This window comes from Ictidomys tridecemlineatus, unplaced genomic scaffold (assembly GCF_052094955.1).
Source record: "Ictidomys tridecemlineatus isolate mIctTri1 unplaced genomic scaffold, mIctTri1.hap1 Scaffold_6494, whole genome shotgun sequence".
In the NCBI taxonomy this organism is placed as follows: Eukaryota; Metazoa; Chordata; class Mammalia; order Rodentia; family Sciuridae; genus Ictidomys; species Ictidomys tridecemlineatus.
Window position 1 is genome coordinate 13,833 of NW_027524526.1, and position 17,279 is coordinate 31,111.

General features: G+C 57.1%; 1 protein-coding gene across 1 annotated transcript; it reads left to right on the forward strand.

Annotated features, from left to right (window-relative positions):
• Window positions 1–395: 395 nt before the first annotated feature.
• LOC101976129 (angiopoietin-4) lies at window positions 396–17,259 on the forward strand. Its single transcript, XM_078037206.1, has 8 exons — window positions 396–473; window positions 1,538–1,684; window positions 2,757–2,878; window positions 5,751–5,998; window positions 8,868–8,983; window positions 11,294–11,395; window positions 13,144–13,310; window positions 16,519–17,259. Exons 1-8 carry the CDS (start codon window positions 396–398, stop codon window positions 16,706–16,708), a joined length of 1,170 nt encoding a protein of 389 aa, XP_077893332.1. The 3' UTR covers window positions 16,709–17,259.
• The last annotated feature ends 20 nt before the right edge of the window (window positions 17,260–17,279 follow it).

Genomic DNA, 17,279 nt, shown 5'->3' on the forward strand with positions numbered 1-17,279 from the left:
TTCATTTTAGATACGAGCCACACAGGGATGGGCTGAGAAGCTCCGGCCTGTCTGTCTGGCCCTCTGTCCACTGCGATCTCCACCCTGAGGGTTCCCACAGTCACGTGACCTCAAGCATCAGGTTCAGTCGGGGGCTCGTTAAAGCCACAGAGCGCTGGGCCAACCGCGCGCCTGGCCGTGAGACTCCTCACGTGCGCCCAGGGGGGGCTGGGTCACCACCCGTGGAGAACCACACTCCTACGAGCAGCAGCCCTGCCCGTGGGCACAGGGATCAGACAGTGGCACATGCTCCTCCCAAAGTGCTCCGGGGCTAGGAGGGGATGGGAGGGGATGGGAGGGGACGTGGAGGAGGAGAGGACATGGAGGGAGCAGCCGGAGCCTGGCCCCCAGCCGAGATGGCCTCCTCTCCCCGGGGGGCACCAGTGTTCCCAGGGACCCTGGGAGCCGCCCCCTGGACCTCTGGGAGCCAGAGGGTGAGAAAAGGAGCCAGGCACAGGGGCGGGGATGATGGCCAGAGGCCGGCATGTGTGCCGCATGAGGAGGACGGACAGGCGCTGCCCGCGGCTCGGAGCCCCAGAACACACTGTCCACCTTTCCGACTCGGTCCTGGCCTCCCGCCAGGCCGCTCCTCTGGCCCTTGGGAAAGTGCAGTCACTTCTGTCAAAGAGGTGAGGCTGGCCGGGGCATCTCGGGACCCTCGGAGACCGCGGTCGCCCTGTTTGGCAGACTGGAGGCCAGAGGTGGAGGCACAGCTGGCGAATGGAGCTGTGAGACCGTGCAAGGGCAGGGTTGGCCCACCCCTGCTGGCCGGCCCTCCCCCGGGAAGCTGGGGAAAGGGCACGAGATGGGCGCTGCCCTCCGACCCTCGCGGCTCCCTGTCCATCATTGAGCATAGATGTGCTGCGGGCCCACCGTGCAGCCAGCATCATGCCAGACACGGAGCTAGAGTGGTGACCAAGGCTGGGTCCCTCGCTTCATGAAGCTGACATTGGGCAAATGAGAGTATGGAGTCAGGGGAGATAAGTGTATGAAGAGACCTGAAATGATGTGGGGCAGTGAGCCACATGGACGGGGACAGGATTGGGCGAGGTTCTAGAAGGAACACAGAGGGAACTGGTGCCAAGGCCCTGAGGTTGGCATATGCTTGCTGCATTGGAGGGATGTCATAGAGGCCATGCATCTGGAGCAAAGGGAGGGAGGGAGGGGGCGAGGGAGAGAGGGGACCAGACTGGTTAGGAGGAAAATCCCTTCTTGATGAGGGCTTTGGACTTCCCTCTATCAAGATAGGAACCCTGAGATGGTACTGAGCGCAGGAAGGGCGTGGCTTGGCTTGGGTTGAACGGGATCCCTCTGGCTGCCCGGCAGAGGATGGACACGTCTGTGGTGAGACTAGAGGTGTGGGGGCCAGGAGGAAACTCCGGGGACAGTCTAGGTGACCTGGCACAAGCTGAGCCCGTCGTGGAGACTTGTGGGAGGGACAGGAGTCAGGACGCTCCCCCAGTCCTCCCCATGACCCCCGTCCACGGTCTCCCCGCAGCTAGAGAGGTACATCCAGATGAATCTGAGGTCAAAGCTGGCGCGGGCCCAGCAGCACATGGTCCAGAACCAAACGGCCGCCATGTTGGAGCTGGGCTCAGACATCCTGAACGAGACGGCGGCCCGCACCTCCGACGTGGAAGCCAAGGTAACGGGAGGGTGGGGGGAACAAGCCAGCCCCGGCCACCTGGTCCTGACCTCTGTCTCTGGGTGAGGTCAGTCTCTCCTGGGCCTCTAGCCCCTGGTATCTTCTCCCCAGTAAACCCTGTCCTAAAATTGTCACCCCCAGGCCCAAAGGGGTGGGCAGACACTGGGCAGTGACAGGTCTGCACTGGGCCCTGGGGAGGGGTGGTACAGCTCACCCCTGTCCCGGGGTTCACACAGGAGAGGAAGAGTCCCTGAGAGCTCAGTGACGAGGACCCTCTGCGTGGCACAGCAGAAGAGAGGGATGGAGAGAGAGAGAGACAAAGGGTTGATGGAATGAGCAGCAGATGGGCACGTGTTGGCTGAGCCCCCACTGAACATCAGGCACCACTCAAGATGCCTGGCCCCAGTTTAGAGCAGTGAGCAGAACAGGCAGGCTTACTCACTGGGGAGAGTGGGCCAGACAGGGAGAACAGCATGTGCAAAGGCCCAGGGGTGGGACTGTGCTGGCAGCTCCAGGAACATCCAGGAACCCAGTGTGGTGGGATGACTGGGGAGAGAAGCAGAGGAGGGGCAGAGACATGACAGAGGAAGACGAGTCATGTGGCCTGGGGCCTGGCCAGCTGGGCCAAGATCTGGCTTTTCTGCTTCCCAAGATGCGAGTCACAGAAGGCTTTGGAGTAGAGGCTGTATTTTGAAAGCCTGCATCAGGCTGCTCAGTAGGAAATAGAAGGGGACAAAGGCGGGTCTGGGGAACCCTTTAAGGAGGCTAGTATGGGACACTGGACAAGAGAAGGAGGCCATAGCAGTTGGTGGAGGGACACCGTGGGGCTGTCAGCACTTGCCGGAGGACTGGCTGCGGGGTCAAGGATACCTCTTCTGGGGCCTGAACAGCCGGAGGACAGTCCGCAGGGCCATGAAGCAGGGAGGTCACATGGCTGCAGGTGTGAGTGACCTGTGGGTGTCCGTGGGTCCGCAAGTTTCCCGAATGGCAGGCCCAGGGCCTGCAGGTGGGGGCTGTGCAGGGCTCCCTAGGGCTCACCCAGCCCCATCCCGCCCGCTCCTCGCTGGGTCAGGTGCTGAACGAGACGTCGCGCCTGGAGGTCCAGATGATGGAGACCTCGCTGTCCACCGAGGCGCTGGAGAAGCAGCTGCTGCAGCACAGCAACGAGCTGCACCGGCTGCAGGGCCGCAGCAGGTGGGCGCTGGACGGGGGGGTGGGCTCTCGAGCTGGGGACCAGGGGTGGGCGCAGAGCCAGGCTGGGTCAGGACCCACACGGAGCATGGAGCCCAGGCTAACTGGGAGGGAGGGAGGGAGGCCAGGGGCTGGGTCCTGGACAGGGCTGAGGCCCAGGGCTGGGTCCAGGCGGCCCCGGGCCAGTCCCCTGTATTGTGTGGGCAGACAAGAGGCGGTTCCCGGGTTGGGTCCCCTTGATACATTTCCTCCTTTCTTCTCTTCAATCTTTCATTGTCTTTCATTCTTCCCTTTCCCTGTCTTTACTTTATAAATTTTAACTGCTTTATTGAGATGAAATCTACATACTCTACAACCCACCTGGTAATTTTTAATTAGCTTTACCTATGAGTTTTGTTGTTGTTGTTTGTTTTGGTTCTGGAACTTGGATCCAGGGGGGCTTTACCACTGAGCTGCAGCTCCAGCCCTTTCTAGTTTTTATTTTGAGACCAGGTCTTGCTAAATTGTGGAGGCTGGCTTGGAACTTGCCATCCTCCAGCCTCAGCCTCCCAGATGGCTGGAATTACAGATGTGCACACCCCCCCCCCCAGCTCTGGCTTCACTTATTTGTAAATAAATACACCGAATTCCACCCATCTGATCACCTTCCCTGAAGAGACCAGTGAGCAATTTCTTGTCTGCAATATCAGAGAGTTCTTGCATTATATGCAAATATGCTTCAAGGGAACACCCTTTAAATTACCAAGGTAAAAATAGACACAGGTTATAGATAAAGCAGAGAGATCTGACTTCTGAGGCCTGATTTTATCTTGGTTTCGAGTTCAGTGGAGGAAAAACTGCCAAGGTCAGAGTTCTGGGAGGGAGAATCTACTTACTGAGCAAGGCACTGACCGCTCTGCAGGGCCAGATGTTGCCGAGTGCTGGCCGGGACACATCACATCACAAGATCATCCACCCCCTCTGATCTGGGTACAGTTAATGGTGGTTCTTATTGCTATTCCCCCACCCCAAGGTCTAGGTGGCGAGAACCGGGACATTTTTAGTTACTCTGGACTCCTTATCAGGTGCCTGAGAATCAGTGCAGACAGAGAATGTTATCGATGAGCCTTGATCCACAAAGACAGCAAGAATCCTAGAGCTTCAGCACCCACATTCTCACTTCCTACAGCATAATTTGGGGTCTGAGGAAATTCCTTCTGCCCTGGCTGAACTTATTTCTGTCTGGAGAATGGATCAGGACAACTGGATATAGAGTCAAATGTCCCCTCCCTCAGCCACAAACCCACTAAAGCCAGTGACCACCCGCCTATCCCTCGTGTCTTATAAGTCCTCCCTTGCATTTGGTCAACAAGTGTTTTTTGTTGTTGTTGTTTTGTTTTGTTTTATTTTTTATTTTTATTTTTTTTGTACCAAGGATTGAACTCAGGGGCACTTGACTACTGAGCCACATCCCCAGTCCTATTTTGTATCTTATTTAGAGTCAGGGTCTCACTGAGTTGCTTAGCGTCTTGCTTTTGCTGAGGCTGGCTTTGAACTCAGGATCCTCCTGCCTCAGCCTCCAGAGCCGCAGGGAGTATCAACAATTACTTTTTCAGCCCTCCTTGTGCAGGCATGTAGGACCCTGGGGATTCATAAATGTAGGACCCTCTGTCCTGGTGGAGTGGCTATTCCAGGGCATCTTATGAATATGCAAATGTGCACAAGCCTTCCCCCACCCCACCCGCGTTTTTAAGCCCCACTAGAGCACACCCCACCTCCCACCCTATTTTTTCCCCAGTTCCTTGGAAATGGCTCTACAACTACACGACATGCTTGCTGGTTCTTTTCTCCAACTTCCCATTATTCCAAAGTATCTATTCCCCCCACCTCCCCAATTAATGGACACTGAGGTTGTTTCTGTTTCCAGTCTGCTGATCCAACCGGTGATAGGGTGACTAACACTTCCATATCTCATTTTACTCAGATGGGAGTAAATCTGGAGGATGAAATGTCAAAAGGGGAAGAGCTGAAAGTTGAAAGCTTTCTTTAAAAAAAAAAAAAATGCCTCCTTGTTTTTTAACCCATAACTTTGTGCCTTGTTGTAATAACTGAGACCTGTATAACATAAAAGTGAAGGGCTGGGGTTGTGGCTGAGCCGTGGGTGCAGTCCTTTCCTAGCATGCAAGAGGTCAGGGGTTTGATCCCCAGCACCACTCAAAGAATAATAATAAAAATAAAACTGAAAGTCAGCCCTGCCCACCCTGCAGAAATCAGCAGGGTGGGGACGTTCTTTCCCATTCTCTCCAAACTCGGGTGTCCCCCAGGGTCTTCCCACTCTTCCCCCATATGTTCACCCCATCTCTCTACATTTCCATGAATACCTTTGATCTTTCTTATGTCATCCAACACGTGGTTAGAACTAGAGGCATTGGCTGGGCGCAGTGATACACACACCCGTAATCCCCCAGACTCAGGAGGCTGAGGCAGGAGGATCGCGATTTCAAAGCCAGCCAGTCTCTTCAACTTAGCGAGGCCCTAAGCCACCTCTTTTCTCTTTTACTAGCAATCTCCCAAGGCATCCTGGCCCATGCTCCCTGGAGGCTATCTCCTGAGACTGGACTGTGGAGTCAGAGGACGAGCATATTTGGGATTTAATAATGACTCTCTGGTTGCTGCTGTGTCCCCCTGCACCACCACCTCCTTCCTTTTCTGGATCCCAAACCATACTACTCCGGGGCCGGGTCTCTCCTTCCTCCCTTCCTCGGTCTGGGCTCCGTGGGCACGGACTGCGGGGCGGTGTAACTCAGAACCGGACGCTCCTTCTCTGAGCCTCCCCGCAAGCCTTCTGTGCGTGCTCTGCGGGCGGCGGGCTCACCCCGTGCGCCCCGCTCCGCAGCGCGCTGGAGACGCGGTTGCAGGCCCTGGAGACGCAGCAGCAGGAGGACCTGGCCAGCCTCCGCGAGGAGAAGGAGCAGCTGCGGCGCCTGCTGGGCAACCACAGCGGCGCCCTGGCTGTCCTGGAGCGCAGCCTGCGCCTCGCCAGCAGCAACTCGAGCCTTCTGCAGATGCAGCAGCGCCAACTGCTGGAGTCGGTGCAGCGCCTAGTGCACGTGATGGCGCAGGGCCCCGGCGGGAGCGCGGCAGGTGAGCGCGCGGTGAGTGAGCGGGGCGCGCGCAGGGGGCGGGGAGCGCGCGGGAGGAGGCTGGCACACATCAGGGGTACGGCCCACCCACCCCGACTATAAAATAGAAAGAACTACAGCAACAGCAATCCTAAAAGAAGCAGTGGAAACTCTGTCCGACTTCACCGTGACCCTGGTTAGGCCCCGCCCCCACTCTCGGCCTCAGTTTCCCCATCTGTTTGTGGAGTGATGATCATAACCAGGGCGTCATAGTCCAGACTGCAAGTTTGGGTTCCAGGATTCACCCTCCACCCCTCTTGCCTGGGCCTGCCCTGCCCTGGGCCTTGGTCTCCCTATAGAACGGAATGGGGAGGTCGGATGTAAAGCACCCCAAAGATTTTTTTCCCACTAACACCCCTGCCTCTGGCCAACAAGGCCACACCAAGAGGAGGAGGCATCCCTGTCCTCCTTGAGAAGTGACAGCAATGCCTGAGGCTGCTCCTCAGCACTTGGGGTGGCCAAGACCTTCCTGTCTCTGGCTTCCAGCAGGCAGGCAACCAACTGTTTGTTGAGCACCTACTGTGTGCCAGGCCCAGTGCTGGGGATTCTGCAGGGCACAGCCCAGTCATGGCCTCTGTCTCTTGCAAAAAGTCCTGGCCCCCTCTGTGTGTCTGAGAGAAGGAGAAGGAAGCGCATCTTCGTGGTGGCTGCTGGGAACCAGGGAGCTGGCAGAGTTCCTGACCTTGCCCACCCCAGAAGGCCCAAGGGGCGGTGCCAAGGAGAAGGAGCTTTCACCGCAGGCCAGCCTGGAGCACAGGGGGAGTTTGGACAGGGCAGGGCTCCTTTTAGAAAACCCAGACTGGAACCAGAGAGGGGGAAATGAGAGAAAGACAAAGAAGGGGCTCCCCCACAGCAGGCCGCAGCAGGAGCCCCGACAGCTATGAGGCAGGAGTCAAGCCAGGAGGACTGGATTGCAGGTGCCACAGCTGACGGGGGTTTGGGGACAGAGGATCCCGGGTGGCTCCTTCCTAGGTCAGCAGTTCTAAGAAAGCCACGGGCAGGAAGAGTGGACCCTCCCAGGCCATAAGATGTGGAGTGACCAGCACTCTCTCCGGCCTGGGCCCAGCTGCCAGCCAGGCTGCCTCGGGGAGTCCCATGTGTGCATTGCTTGTCACTCAGCCCAAGGCCAGGGCCGGGCTGGACCTCTCCCTGAGGCTCACTGCTCGCCCAGTGTCCGGCCTAGGGGGAGGGTGTGCTGGGCACCCTTTGTCAAATACCCTGTCCTCTTGCTTCCCTGTCACCAGCAAAGGACACTTGGGAGCTGCTCTTGCTGTCTGCCCAGACGGAAAAACTGATAAAGAGGAAGGGTCACCAGGGAGAGCACAGGGGTAGGTGGAGGCGGGCACAGGAGCCAGGCACCCTGAAGCCCAGCAGGAAGGGGGCACCACTCTGCAGCTTTGTCCAGGGGGCAGAGGCTGGGGAAGGAGAGTGGTTTCCTGGTGTCTCAGGATCTGGGGATCTGGTTTGGCAGGTTAGAGGGACAGGGACGGAGGAGGGAAAGACCTGGGCTGGGTGTAAATTGCCCACCTCCTCGGGGCTCAGAGGTGGAGGCTGCTCACAGGTGGGCAGTGGAGACCCCTGCCCAGGAAATGTCATGCACCGGCTGGGGTGGATCTGGAGACCTAGTCACCTCGATTGTGATACGGGAACAACAGCGTCCTTCAGACAGGTGCCCTAGAGCCAGGATTTGGGAAGATTTGTTCATGTGTGAAGTCCCAGCCCCTGGTAGCCTCTCTGCCTCCACAGAGAGATCCGGTTCTGGTAGAATCACAGCCCAAACCTCTAATTGGGTCCTACTAACTGAACCAGAGAGAGGATTTAAAATCTTTGCATCTTAGCCAGGCATGGGGGTGCAGGCCTGTAATCCCAGCTACTTGGGGTGCTGAGGCAGGAGGATGGCGACCAGGTTGGAGGCCAGCCTTGGTGACTTAGTAAGATCCTGTCTCAAGTTTTGGGATGTGGCCCAGTGGTGGAGCAGTGGTATGGCATGCACGAGGCCCTGGGTTCGACCCCTAATACCATGAAAAGAAAGAATTTTTTAAAGGCATAAGTCTCTGTATTATTCATAGTTTATTTTTCAGGCCAGACTTGGAGGCCCAAGGACTCTGGTGGTTTCAGTCATTAAATTAATGTTCTGTGACCCCAGAAAAAGAGTCCAGAGGGAGGAGGCCCTTGATGGCCAGTGGTCAGCTCCAGAGAAGACTGAATGTGGAGCCGCAGAGAGACCAGCTGAAAGGGAGGGCTGGGGAGGGAGCCAGGCCTCCTGCTCAGTGGAGCTCCAAGAAGGGAGGGCTCTGTCCCATCCCCCCCTAGGGTGCAGGTGCCCATTTCCCTCTCCCCAAAAGCATAGCAGCCTCCCCTGGAGTCTCCCCTCTCAGAGGCTCAGCCTCCAGCTCTGCTCCACTCTGACCCCAGGGCTCCTCCTCAGCCCAGGGGTCGGGCTGCTCAGCCTGGCCTCTAGGCCGGCTGGCCCCACTCTCCTTTCTGCCCTCTCCGCTCCTCCCCCTCCAGGTCCAGCCTCCCCCTCCTCACACAGCCCAGCTCTGATCTTGGGGTGTGAGTCACTGTCCTTCCCTGGCCTTGGCCCCAGGCCCCCTGTCCTCATCCCGTGTGTCCCCAGCACACACCAGGACTGTTCCCACCTGGGGGCCTCTGCCCCCGCGGTTCCCTCTTCCTGGAACACCTCCCTTCTCTGCCTGGACTCTTCCCTGTCACTGTCCCAGCTCCCCATGGCCTCCCGCCCTCCTCCCCGCAGAGCCTGCACAGAGCGGGCAGGGTGTCCCCGCCTGTCCTTGCTCAGCTCCGGCTGACTTTTGCTTTGTCCCCGGTAGCCCCCATGAGGGCCCCTGAGCAGGTGTTCCAGGACTGCGCCGAGATCCGCCGCTCCGGAGCCACCGCCGACGGCGTCTACACCATCCGCGTGGCCAACGACTCGGAGCCCAAGAAGGTGGGTGCCGCCCGGGGCTGGGAGCAGAGGGCGCCCCGTGGGGCTCCCCAGGCAGGCCCCAGCAGCTTCGGGCTTTTCAGCCATCCAAGATGCCAGCGGAGGTGGGGGTGCCCGACCTGTGGGGGCCCCAGTCAGGGGTCCATCGGGAGGTGAAGGAAAAGCTCCCAGAGCACCTCCGGCAGGAAGTGGTTGTGCTGGGAAGGGAGGCGCCGCCGGTGGGACCGGAAACGCCAGGGGAGGGGCTTAGCACCTGCCGCTCACAGGGGCCCACTGGAGGCGGGAGCTGGGCTCCGCTCCCTGGGAAATGGGCACCTGGGGCTCGTTTCGATGAGGGGCTCCCCAGGTGCCCTGAGCTCTCAGCCCAGTCGCCAGGTGGGAAGGGGTGGGAGGAGAACAGCGGGTCAGGAGGGAGGGCTGGGGCAGCCCAGAAGGAGGAGGGCATGGGAGCAGGTGGCCATGTCCTGCTCCGTGATCCTCTCAGCCCCCAGAGTGTGAGAGGGACAGTGGCTCAGATCGTCTGCAAACCGTCTTCAGCACCTTCTCACACACCTGCTCACCAAAGAGACCAAGCCCAGGGCCCTGTGTGGGCAGACTCCAGCTAGAATCCCATGGCATTATTTCTTTCAGGAGATGTATGGACTAGTACCAGGGACTGACCCGGAGGCTCGTGACCACTGAGCCACATCCCCAGCGACACAGGGTCTCACGGACTTGCTTAGGGCTCACTGAGCTGCTGAGGCTGGCTTTGAACTTGCAGTCCTCCTGCCTCAGCCTCCAAGTCACTGGAATTACAGGCATGGACCACCGTGTCCGGCTTATTAGATTTGTTTTTTAAATCATCTGAATAGAGGCAAGGGTTACTAGTTTTCTATTTATGGTACTGGTAAGATTTCCTTTTAAAATATTTTTAACCTAAGCATCTATTTAAATGTTTAAAAAAAGGATTCCATTTTTAAAAGTAAATATACTGTGTGAAAGTAAGTAAATTCCCCAGTGTGGCATTGCAGAAGGCTGGATGACGGAGACCGGGGACGGTAACAGGGAGGAGCTTGTCTTGGTGTGAGACACCAGGCTCACACCTCAGCTTTCCTTTTTTGGGGGGGGCGGGGTACTGGGGATTGAACTGAGGGGCACTTGATGACTGAGCCACATGCCCAGCCCTATTTTGATTTTATTTAGAGACAGGATCTCAACAATTTACTTAGGGCCTCACTAAAGTGCTGAGGCTGGCTTTGAACTCCAGATCCTCCTGCCTCAGCCTCCTGAGCCACTGGGATTACAGGCGTGGGCCTCCACACCCAGATTCAGCTTTACTCTTGACTCACTTGCCAGAAGCAATTGCTTCCCCTCTCTGACCCTCCGAGTCCCTTCCTGTACCCACTGCTACCCCCAGAACAGGTGCGACAACTTCTCTTGGGCTGTTCCCATCTTGCAGTCTCTACTCCTGTTTCATTTTTCCCTGGAAACACCATCCACCTGTCACTCTCTGGGAGTCTCATTATCATTCAATGCTGTGTTCTGACACCACCTCCAGGGAGCCTTCCAAGATTGCTGAGTGACTCCTTCTGGAGTCACTTCTTGGGACCTCCTCCAAGGAGGAGGATCTACCTTTAATTCGTAGTTGCCAGGATGTTCACAGTCAGTAGTCTGTCTGGGCTACTGTACCCTCCTCCACACTGAGCCAGCCCTGATGGCTGATTGACCTCTGATTCACTGATGACTTATCCAGTCCAGACACGTATTTGTTGAACATGGAACCGGCACAGAACTGGCTGGAAAAGTAATCTGTCCACCGAGGTCGGCCGGGAAGGCCTAGCTGGGATAGGCGGCCAGCTCAGAGGGAGGATTCTTTTGATCTTATCTGTATCGGCATCCCCAGTGCCTCGCACCAGAAGGTGCTCGGAAAACCTCTGCCCACTGCGTGACGTTAGGACTTGCATCTCTGAGTCCACACCAGGGACTTCACACTGCGGCCTTAGTCCTCGAAGCAGCCCCACCACAATGACGCAGGCCCAGTAAGTCCTTGTGTCCCCAGCACATTGCAGACTTGACCCCTCTCATTCTCGCCATCACACCAGTGTGCCCAGGAGGCAGGAGACCACACAGTGAAGGTGTCAACGCCCGCCTTTCACAACAAGGAGAGAGGGGTTCTGAGGCCTCCCCTACCTGTCAGTCACTGTAGAAAATGATGACAGCCCACGGGCATGGCAGCCTGGATCTGGCAGGTGCCCTTGACCGCCTGGTTTGCTCTGGACTTGGAGGGGCCTCCGGCTGCCCCCGTGGGATTCCAGCTGCTCCCCTGTCCCCCAGGTGTTCTGTGGCATGGAGTCCAACGGAGGTGGGTGGACCATCATCCAGCGCCGTGTGGATGGCAGCGAGGATTTCCAGCGGAGCTGGAAGGAGTACAAAGAGGTGACACTGCCACCTTGGGGAGGGGCTTTGCAGCCCGTGGGGCTGATGCAGGCTCAGGATTGTGGCCGGGGACTGGTGTACCTTCGCCCCTTCCCAGGAAAAAGAAAATCCGCTCTTCTAGAGCCAAACAGATTTCCCAGTGCATATTCACTTTCTGGACCCCATTCCCTGGAATTGAACCAGCTTTTTGAAATTTCTGATATACGTCCTAAGATCGAAAATTTAACTTTATTTTGTTTCAACTTTTAGGAAAGGTAATATAGGTGCATGGCTTAAAAAATTGTTCCCATGTAAAATGGAGGAGACAAAAGAAAATCTCCCCACCCACCTGGTATATTGCTTAATCAAATGTCCTTGTCTTTTTACACATCGATGGCCACATCTTAAAGACCAGTTCTTTAATGTGAACTGCTGGCTCGAAGGCCACATGCAGTGTACAAGATGAGGAGTGGTGTCTGCTAGTCTTTCCGTTTTTTTTTGTTTTGTTTTTTTAAATTGAATTTTGAGTAAAGGATTTGGGGCAAGCTGACTTAAAAACCCTTAAAAGTTTTCAAAAGTAGAATATTATTTGCTTGCAGTTCATTGGATAAATACTTAAAATAAATACATTGGATATAAATTCATGAATGTTCTTGTATCTATTGATATTTTTAAAAACATCTTTATAAAATGCTAAAAATGCAGGCCCAGGGCTGTGGCTCAGAGCTAGAGCACTCGCCTAGCATGTGTGAGGCACTGGGTTCGATCCTCAGCACCACATAAAAGTAGATAAACAAAAAAGGTGTTGTGTCCATCTGCAACCAAACCAAAAAAAAATTTTTTTTTAATGCCAAAGATGCAGAAACACGCACAGGAGTGCTGGGTACTAACCCTTTGCGGCACCGCTTGATTCAAGCGGGGGGCGGGGCTTAGGTGTGCCCCTGTCCTTGGTGCTGAATTATCTTTCTGCCAATGCGTTGGTTGTTGTCACGCGGGACAGGACACTCCTTGCGCTCTTAGCTTCACATTTCTGCCTTGCAGAGTGGCTCTGTCAGTGAACAGAGTTTGTTCTGCCATCTAGGTAGCAGATGAAGTTTTAATTTTTTTTTAACCGAGGTCTGATATCCATGCAGCCAAGTGCACAGGTTTAATAAGTAATTAAGTGTACACCTCGATTAACTTTCACACATGTATTCAACCATCTGACCCCCATTCAGAGCTAGACAGACAACCCTGCCAGCACCCAGAAACCCCCTTGTGCCCCCTTCCAGTCAATATTTCCCCAAAGGCAATCACTATTCTGTTGTCACCAATTATTTTTGTCTGCTCTTGAACTTCAAAGAAATGTGATCTCAATTTTTTGGGGGGGGGGGGGTGGTCCTAGGATTGAACCCAGGAGCACTCAACCACTGAGCCACATCCTCAGCCCTTTTTGTATGCTATTAGACTCAGGGTCTTGCCAAGTTGCTTAAGGCCTCACTAAGTTGCTGAGGCGGCTTTGAACTCATGACCCTCCTGCCTCAGCCTCCTGAGCTGCTTGGATGACAGGCCTGTGCCACTGTGCCCAGCTCTCAATTATTTTTAATGAGCTTTTACATTGACAAGTGACTGAGTCTTCTTCCTCGGGGATATGGGGGCTGCCCACTCCTAGACCCAGTTCACAAGGAGTCAGTGAACTTGACCCCCTGGCACAGTGGTCTTGGATAGGGGCTGCAGAGCCTGGCCTAGCCCAGCTCCTCAGCCAGGGGTGTGTCCCTTCCTCCCCGTAGGGTTTCGGAAACCCAGCGGGGGAATACTGGCTGGGCAATGAGGCCATCCACCAGCTCACCAGCAAGGCCACCTACTCTCTGCGCGTGGAGCTGGAGGACTGGGAAGACCAAGAGGCCTACGCCCAGTACGAGCGATTCCAGCTGGGCAGCGAGGCCCAGTTGTACAGGTAGGTGGGCTGGGGCCCGGGCCCGCAGGTGGGCTGGGGGTGCTGGGCGACTGGCCGCAGGGTCCGCACCAGGGGTCAGTCCCTGGCCATCTTCCCATTCTCACCATCTGTCCCCCATTTGAGTGCACGTCACGGGATTTGGAGGCGGTTGGTTAGCAACTCAGCAGTCCTGGCCACAGGGTGGGGTGGAAAAAATGTCACTGACGCCATCTCAGGCGCAGGAAGGGGCCTTCCAAGGTCACTCACCCCAAGTCACTCATTTTACAAAGACTCAGCAGGAGGGACTTGGCCAGTCTGTCCTATGCCCCGGAGTGAGGTAGAAAGGTCCCTGTGCTGGGAGGTGGGGGACACGGGCCCTTTCTGGCACTGCTGCTCGTGAACTTGGACAAGTCCAGGCCAGTTTCTCTGAGCCTCTGCTTCTTCAGTGGGCTGGGATGTGAGGATGTTGCAAAACCAGAAGACGTTTCCACACCCCTTCCTCGAACTTGTTCCTGGTGTGTGTAAGAAAAGGAAGGAACATTTATTGGGCACCTACTGTGCTCCATGCACTCTATCAGATCAGCCTCGAACCCTTGGAGGTAGAGTATCTGCTTTAGTAGTATGGAAACTGAGGCGCCCAGCTCAGGTCCCCTGCCCCAAATGACAAGCTACATAGAGCCTGGATAGGACTCGGGCCTCCCTGCTGCCAAACCACACCATAGTAAGGCCCCAGCATAGGATAAGTGTTATGTAAAACATGGCGACATACAAACAACATATTCAAAGACAGAAGCATGATGTCTCCAGAGCTCCGTCTGTGCTTCTGTCCACCATTCCAGCGTAAGTGTGGGTCTGGACCCTGCCGTGCTCTCCTGTTGGAATTGGATGAGCTCCTCTGGCTTTTCATCTGGCCACGGAGCTCCCTGCCCACAGCTTCAGACTGTGAGGCTCAAGGCTACAAAGAACCCACTTACTGACCCTCTGCAGAACCTGAATGACAGGACCGTACGTAGGCTGGCACTGCTCATTTGGGAAGGAATCAGGCCCAGGCCCCACCCCCTCAAAGTGCTCCCAGTCCTGTGTGGGGTGTGGGCATGTTCACAGGCCACCCACCCACGCCCCTGGGGAGACAGCAGCTGCTAAAGGGGGCGTGGAGGTGTCGTGCCGTCAGGGAGGACCCCAGGAGAAGGTGACGCCTGCAGTGGGTGCGCACTCTCCAGAGTGGGTTAGAAGAGCGCCCAGGCAGCAGGAATGTTCTGAGAAAAGGCATAGTTGGCATGCAGCGGGTCACACGTACCCGGAACCTGCCAGGGCAGCTGGGAGCTCACGGGCTCATTCAGGAAGAGTCCAGGAGACTGGGGTTGGGGGTGCAGGGAACCAAAGAGTGGCCTGGAAACCGCCAGAAGAGGGTGGGAGGGGGAGGACGGCAGATGCCCACCCTCCAGGGTCAAGGGGATGCTGAGGAGGAGAGGTCCCCACGAGGAAGCCCAGAGGCAAGGGTGCTCAGGTGGCCGGTCAGCAATGGGGAGTGGGCGCCAGGGTGGCAGGGGCACTGTCTCCTGCCAGATGCAGTGTGGGGTCCTCGTGAAGCCCAGCTGGGGTGCTGAGCATGGAGGGTGCGTGCATAGGAAGCAACCCCCAGGAGGGCTGGGGGCACAACCAAGGCACAGCTTGGCATGGGGCAAGGCGGGAGGGACAGACACCAGAGGCGCACACAGGCCCGGACCCAAATACAAGTGCAGAAAACACACACAACCGCCCAGGCGCCGTGGAGGGGCTCACCCCAGCCCTGCAGGACACACACGGGCCTACAGAGCACACACGCGCGCACACGTGCACAGCTGCACAAACACGCACACCCCAAGCACAGGCACACAGTGGGACATGTGCCAATGGGCCTCCCAAAAGCCCTCACAGGGAAACACACACACACACTGTCCCCGGTGGACACAGGGACAGAATCCAGAGCGCACGCTCGGGCCCAGGCCAGAGGCTCTGACACAAGCACCAGCAACACGCCCATGAACAGAGGCTCGAGGAACCAGATCCAGATCCAACGACAGACGCTCAGGGCTGCACAGATCCCTGGGCCTGGGAAACACCTCGTGGGATCCCCAAGAGACCTGCATATTTAGGTTTCCTTGGGCCTGAGCCATGAGGCAGAGCCACCAGAGGTCACAAGTCCTCATTCCGGCTTCCAGAAGAGAGGGGCTCACATCCCTGAGCCCCCAGGGGAGCCCCTGATGACCGCAAGGAGAAGCCAGAACCACAGGAGTGGGGGACAGCCTGTGAGTCCCCACCCCAGGGACCCCCCAGTGGGAGGCCTCTTGGCTGCACCAGCCCCACCAGCCCAGGGCGCCATGTTCAAGGGTGTGGTGAGGGCGTCATGGTGCACAGCCATCTGGACGCTGAGCACTGAGCCAGCCACAGGCCCAGGCCCCTCGTTCCCTCGGGTCCCATGGGGACTCTCCCAGGTCCTCCCCGGGGAGCCAGAGCTTCCTTAAGCCACCTGAGCCACTTGCCACCACCTATAGGAACTTCTGAGTTGCTCCCAGCCCAGCTCCTCCCCTTTCGGTGCCAAGCCTCTGACATTCTCCAGCCAGGCTCAGGATGTGCCAGGGGACCCACAATGACAAGCACCAAACGTGTGGAGCACACACCACGTGCTGGCGCTGCCTTGCACACTACCCACACGCGGACCTCCACGGAGTCTGGCAAAGATGTACAAACCCGCCCACCCCTCTGGCTGCAGAGGTCGAAGTCACAGGGCTGGGGGCGCCCTGGGCACAGATCCATGGGTGCTGGTGTGGGCAGGGAGGACTTCCTGGAAGAGGTGGCTGCACCTGGCACCAGCCCTTGTTGATTTTAGACCTGGGCAGGAAACTGGCTCCCAGGACCCCTACTCCTGGTGTGTGAAAGGGTATCCTGGGGTTCAAATGAGAACAAGTTATCCAGACAAGTGCTTTGAACAGTGCCTGGCACATAGTAGGTGCTTGAGAAAACGTCAGCCATTATCCTTGTTCTGATGCCCCTTGCTCCTCTCCAAGACCAGGCTCAGTGAGAGGAGGAGGTCCTGCATGCAGAAGCCACTTTGTCCCCAGAGGCAGCAGGCAGGGAGGGTGGTCAAGAGGGAGGGTGGCCAGCGATGAGAGACCCAGCCTTGGACCAAGTCCCCAGGGAGGCCCCACCTAACTCTGGCCCTTCTCCAACTCCACCTCGGTGGCTCCAGGATTTCTGTGTCTGGGTACAGTGACTCCGTGGGGCGCCAGACCGGCCTGTTCCTTCGGAGCGCCAACTTCAGCACCCGCGACGCAGACAACGATAACTGTGTCTGCGAGTGCGCCCAGCTCTTGTCGGGAGGTGAGCGCACCCACCCGCCCGGCTCAGCCCGCACCTCCCCAGCCGGGCACCTCCTCTGAAGCCTGGCACCACCAGCGTTCCACAGAGGCCGGCTGGAGGAGTGCTGAAGGCGGGCACAGTGCCGGGGCAGCCCCAACCCTGGCCTCAGAACTCCCCTCCCCCAGGCAGGCAGGAGAGGACCAGGGAGACCCGGGCAGCTCCCCACCAGCCCCCACTCGGGCAGGGCTCCTTGGCAGGGACAGAAGTCAAAGAGCGGGAACAGGATGGGGAGACAGGGAGCCGGGCACAGAGGCTCACACCTGTCATCCCAGCAGCTTGGGAGGCTGAGGCAGGAGGATGGCAAGTTCAAGGCCAGCCTCAGCACCTTTGTGAGGCCCTAAGTAACTTGTTGGGAACCTGTCTCCAAATAAAATAAAATGGGCTGGGGTGCGTCTCAGTGGGTAAGCACCCCTGGGTTCAGTCCTTGATAGGAAGGAAAAAAAATAGGAGAGACAGAATGGGAAGGCCTTACAGAGACCTAAATCCCAGAGACAGGGACAGAGAGAGACACCAAGACTGATAGAAAGAGGAGGGTGGGGACAGAGAAGCCAGAAGGAGAAATGGGAAGAGAAACCCGGGAGTCAGGGAAGG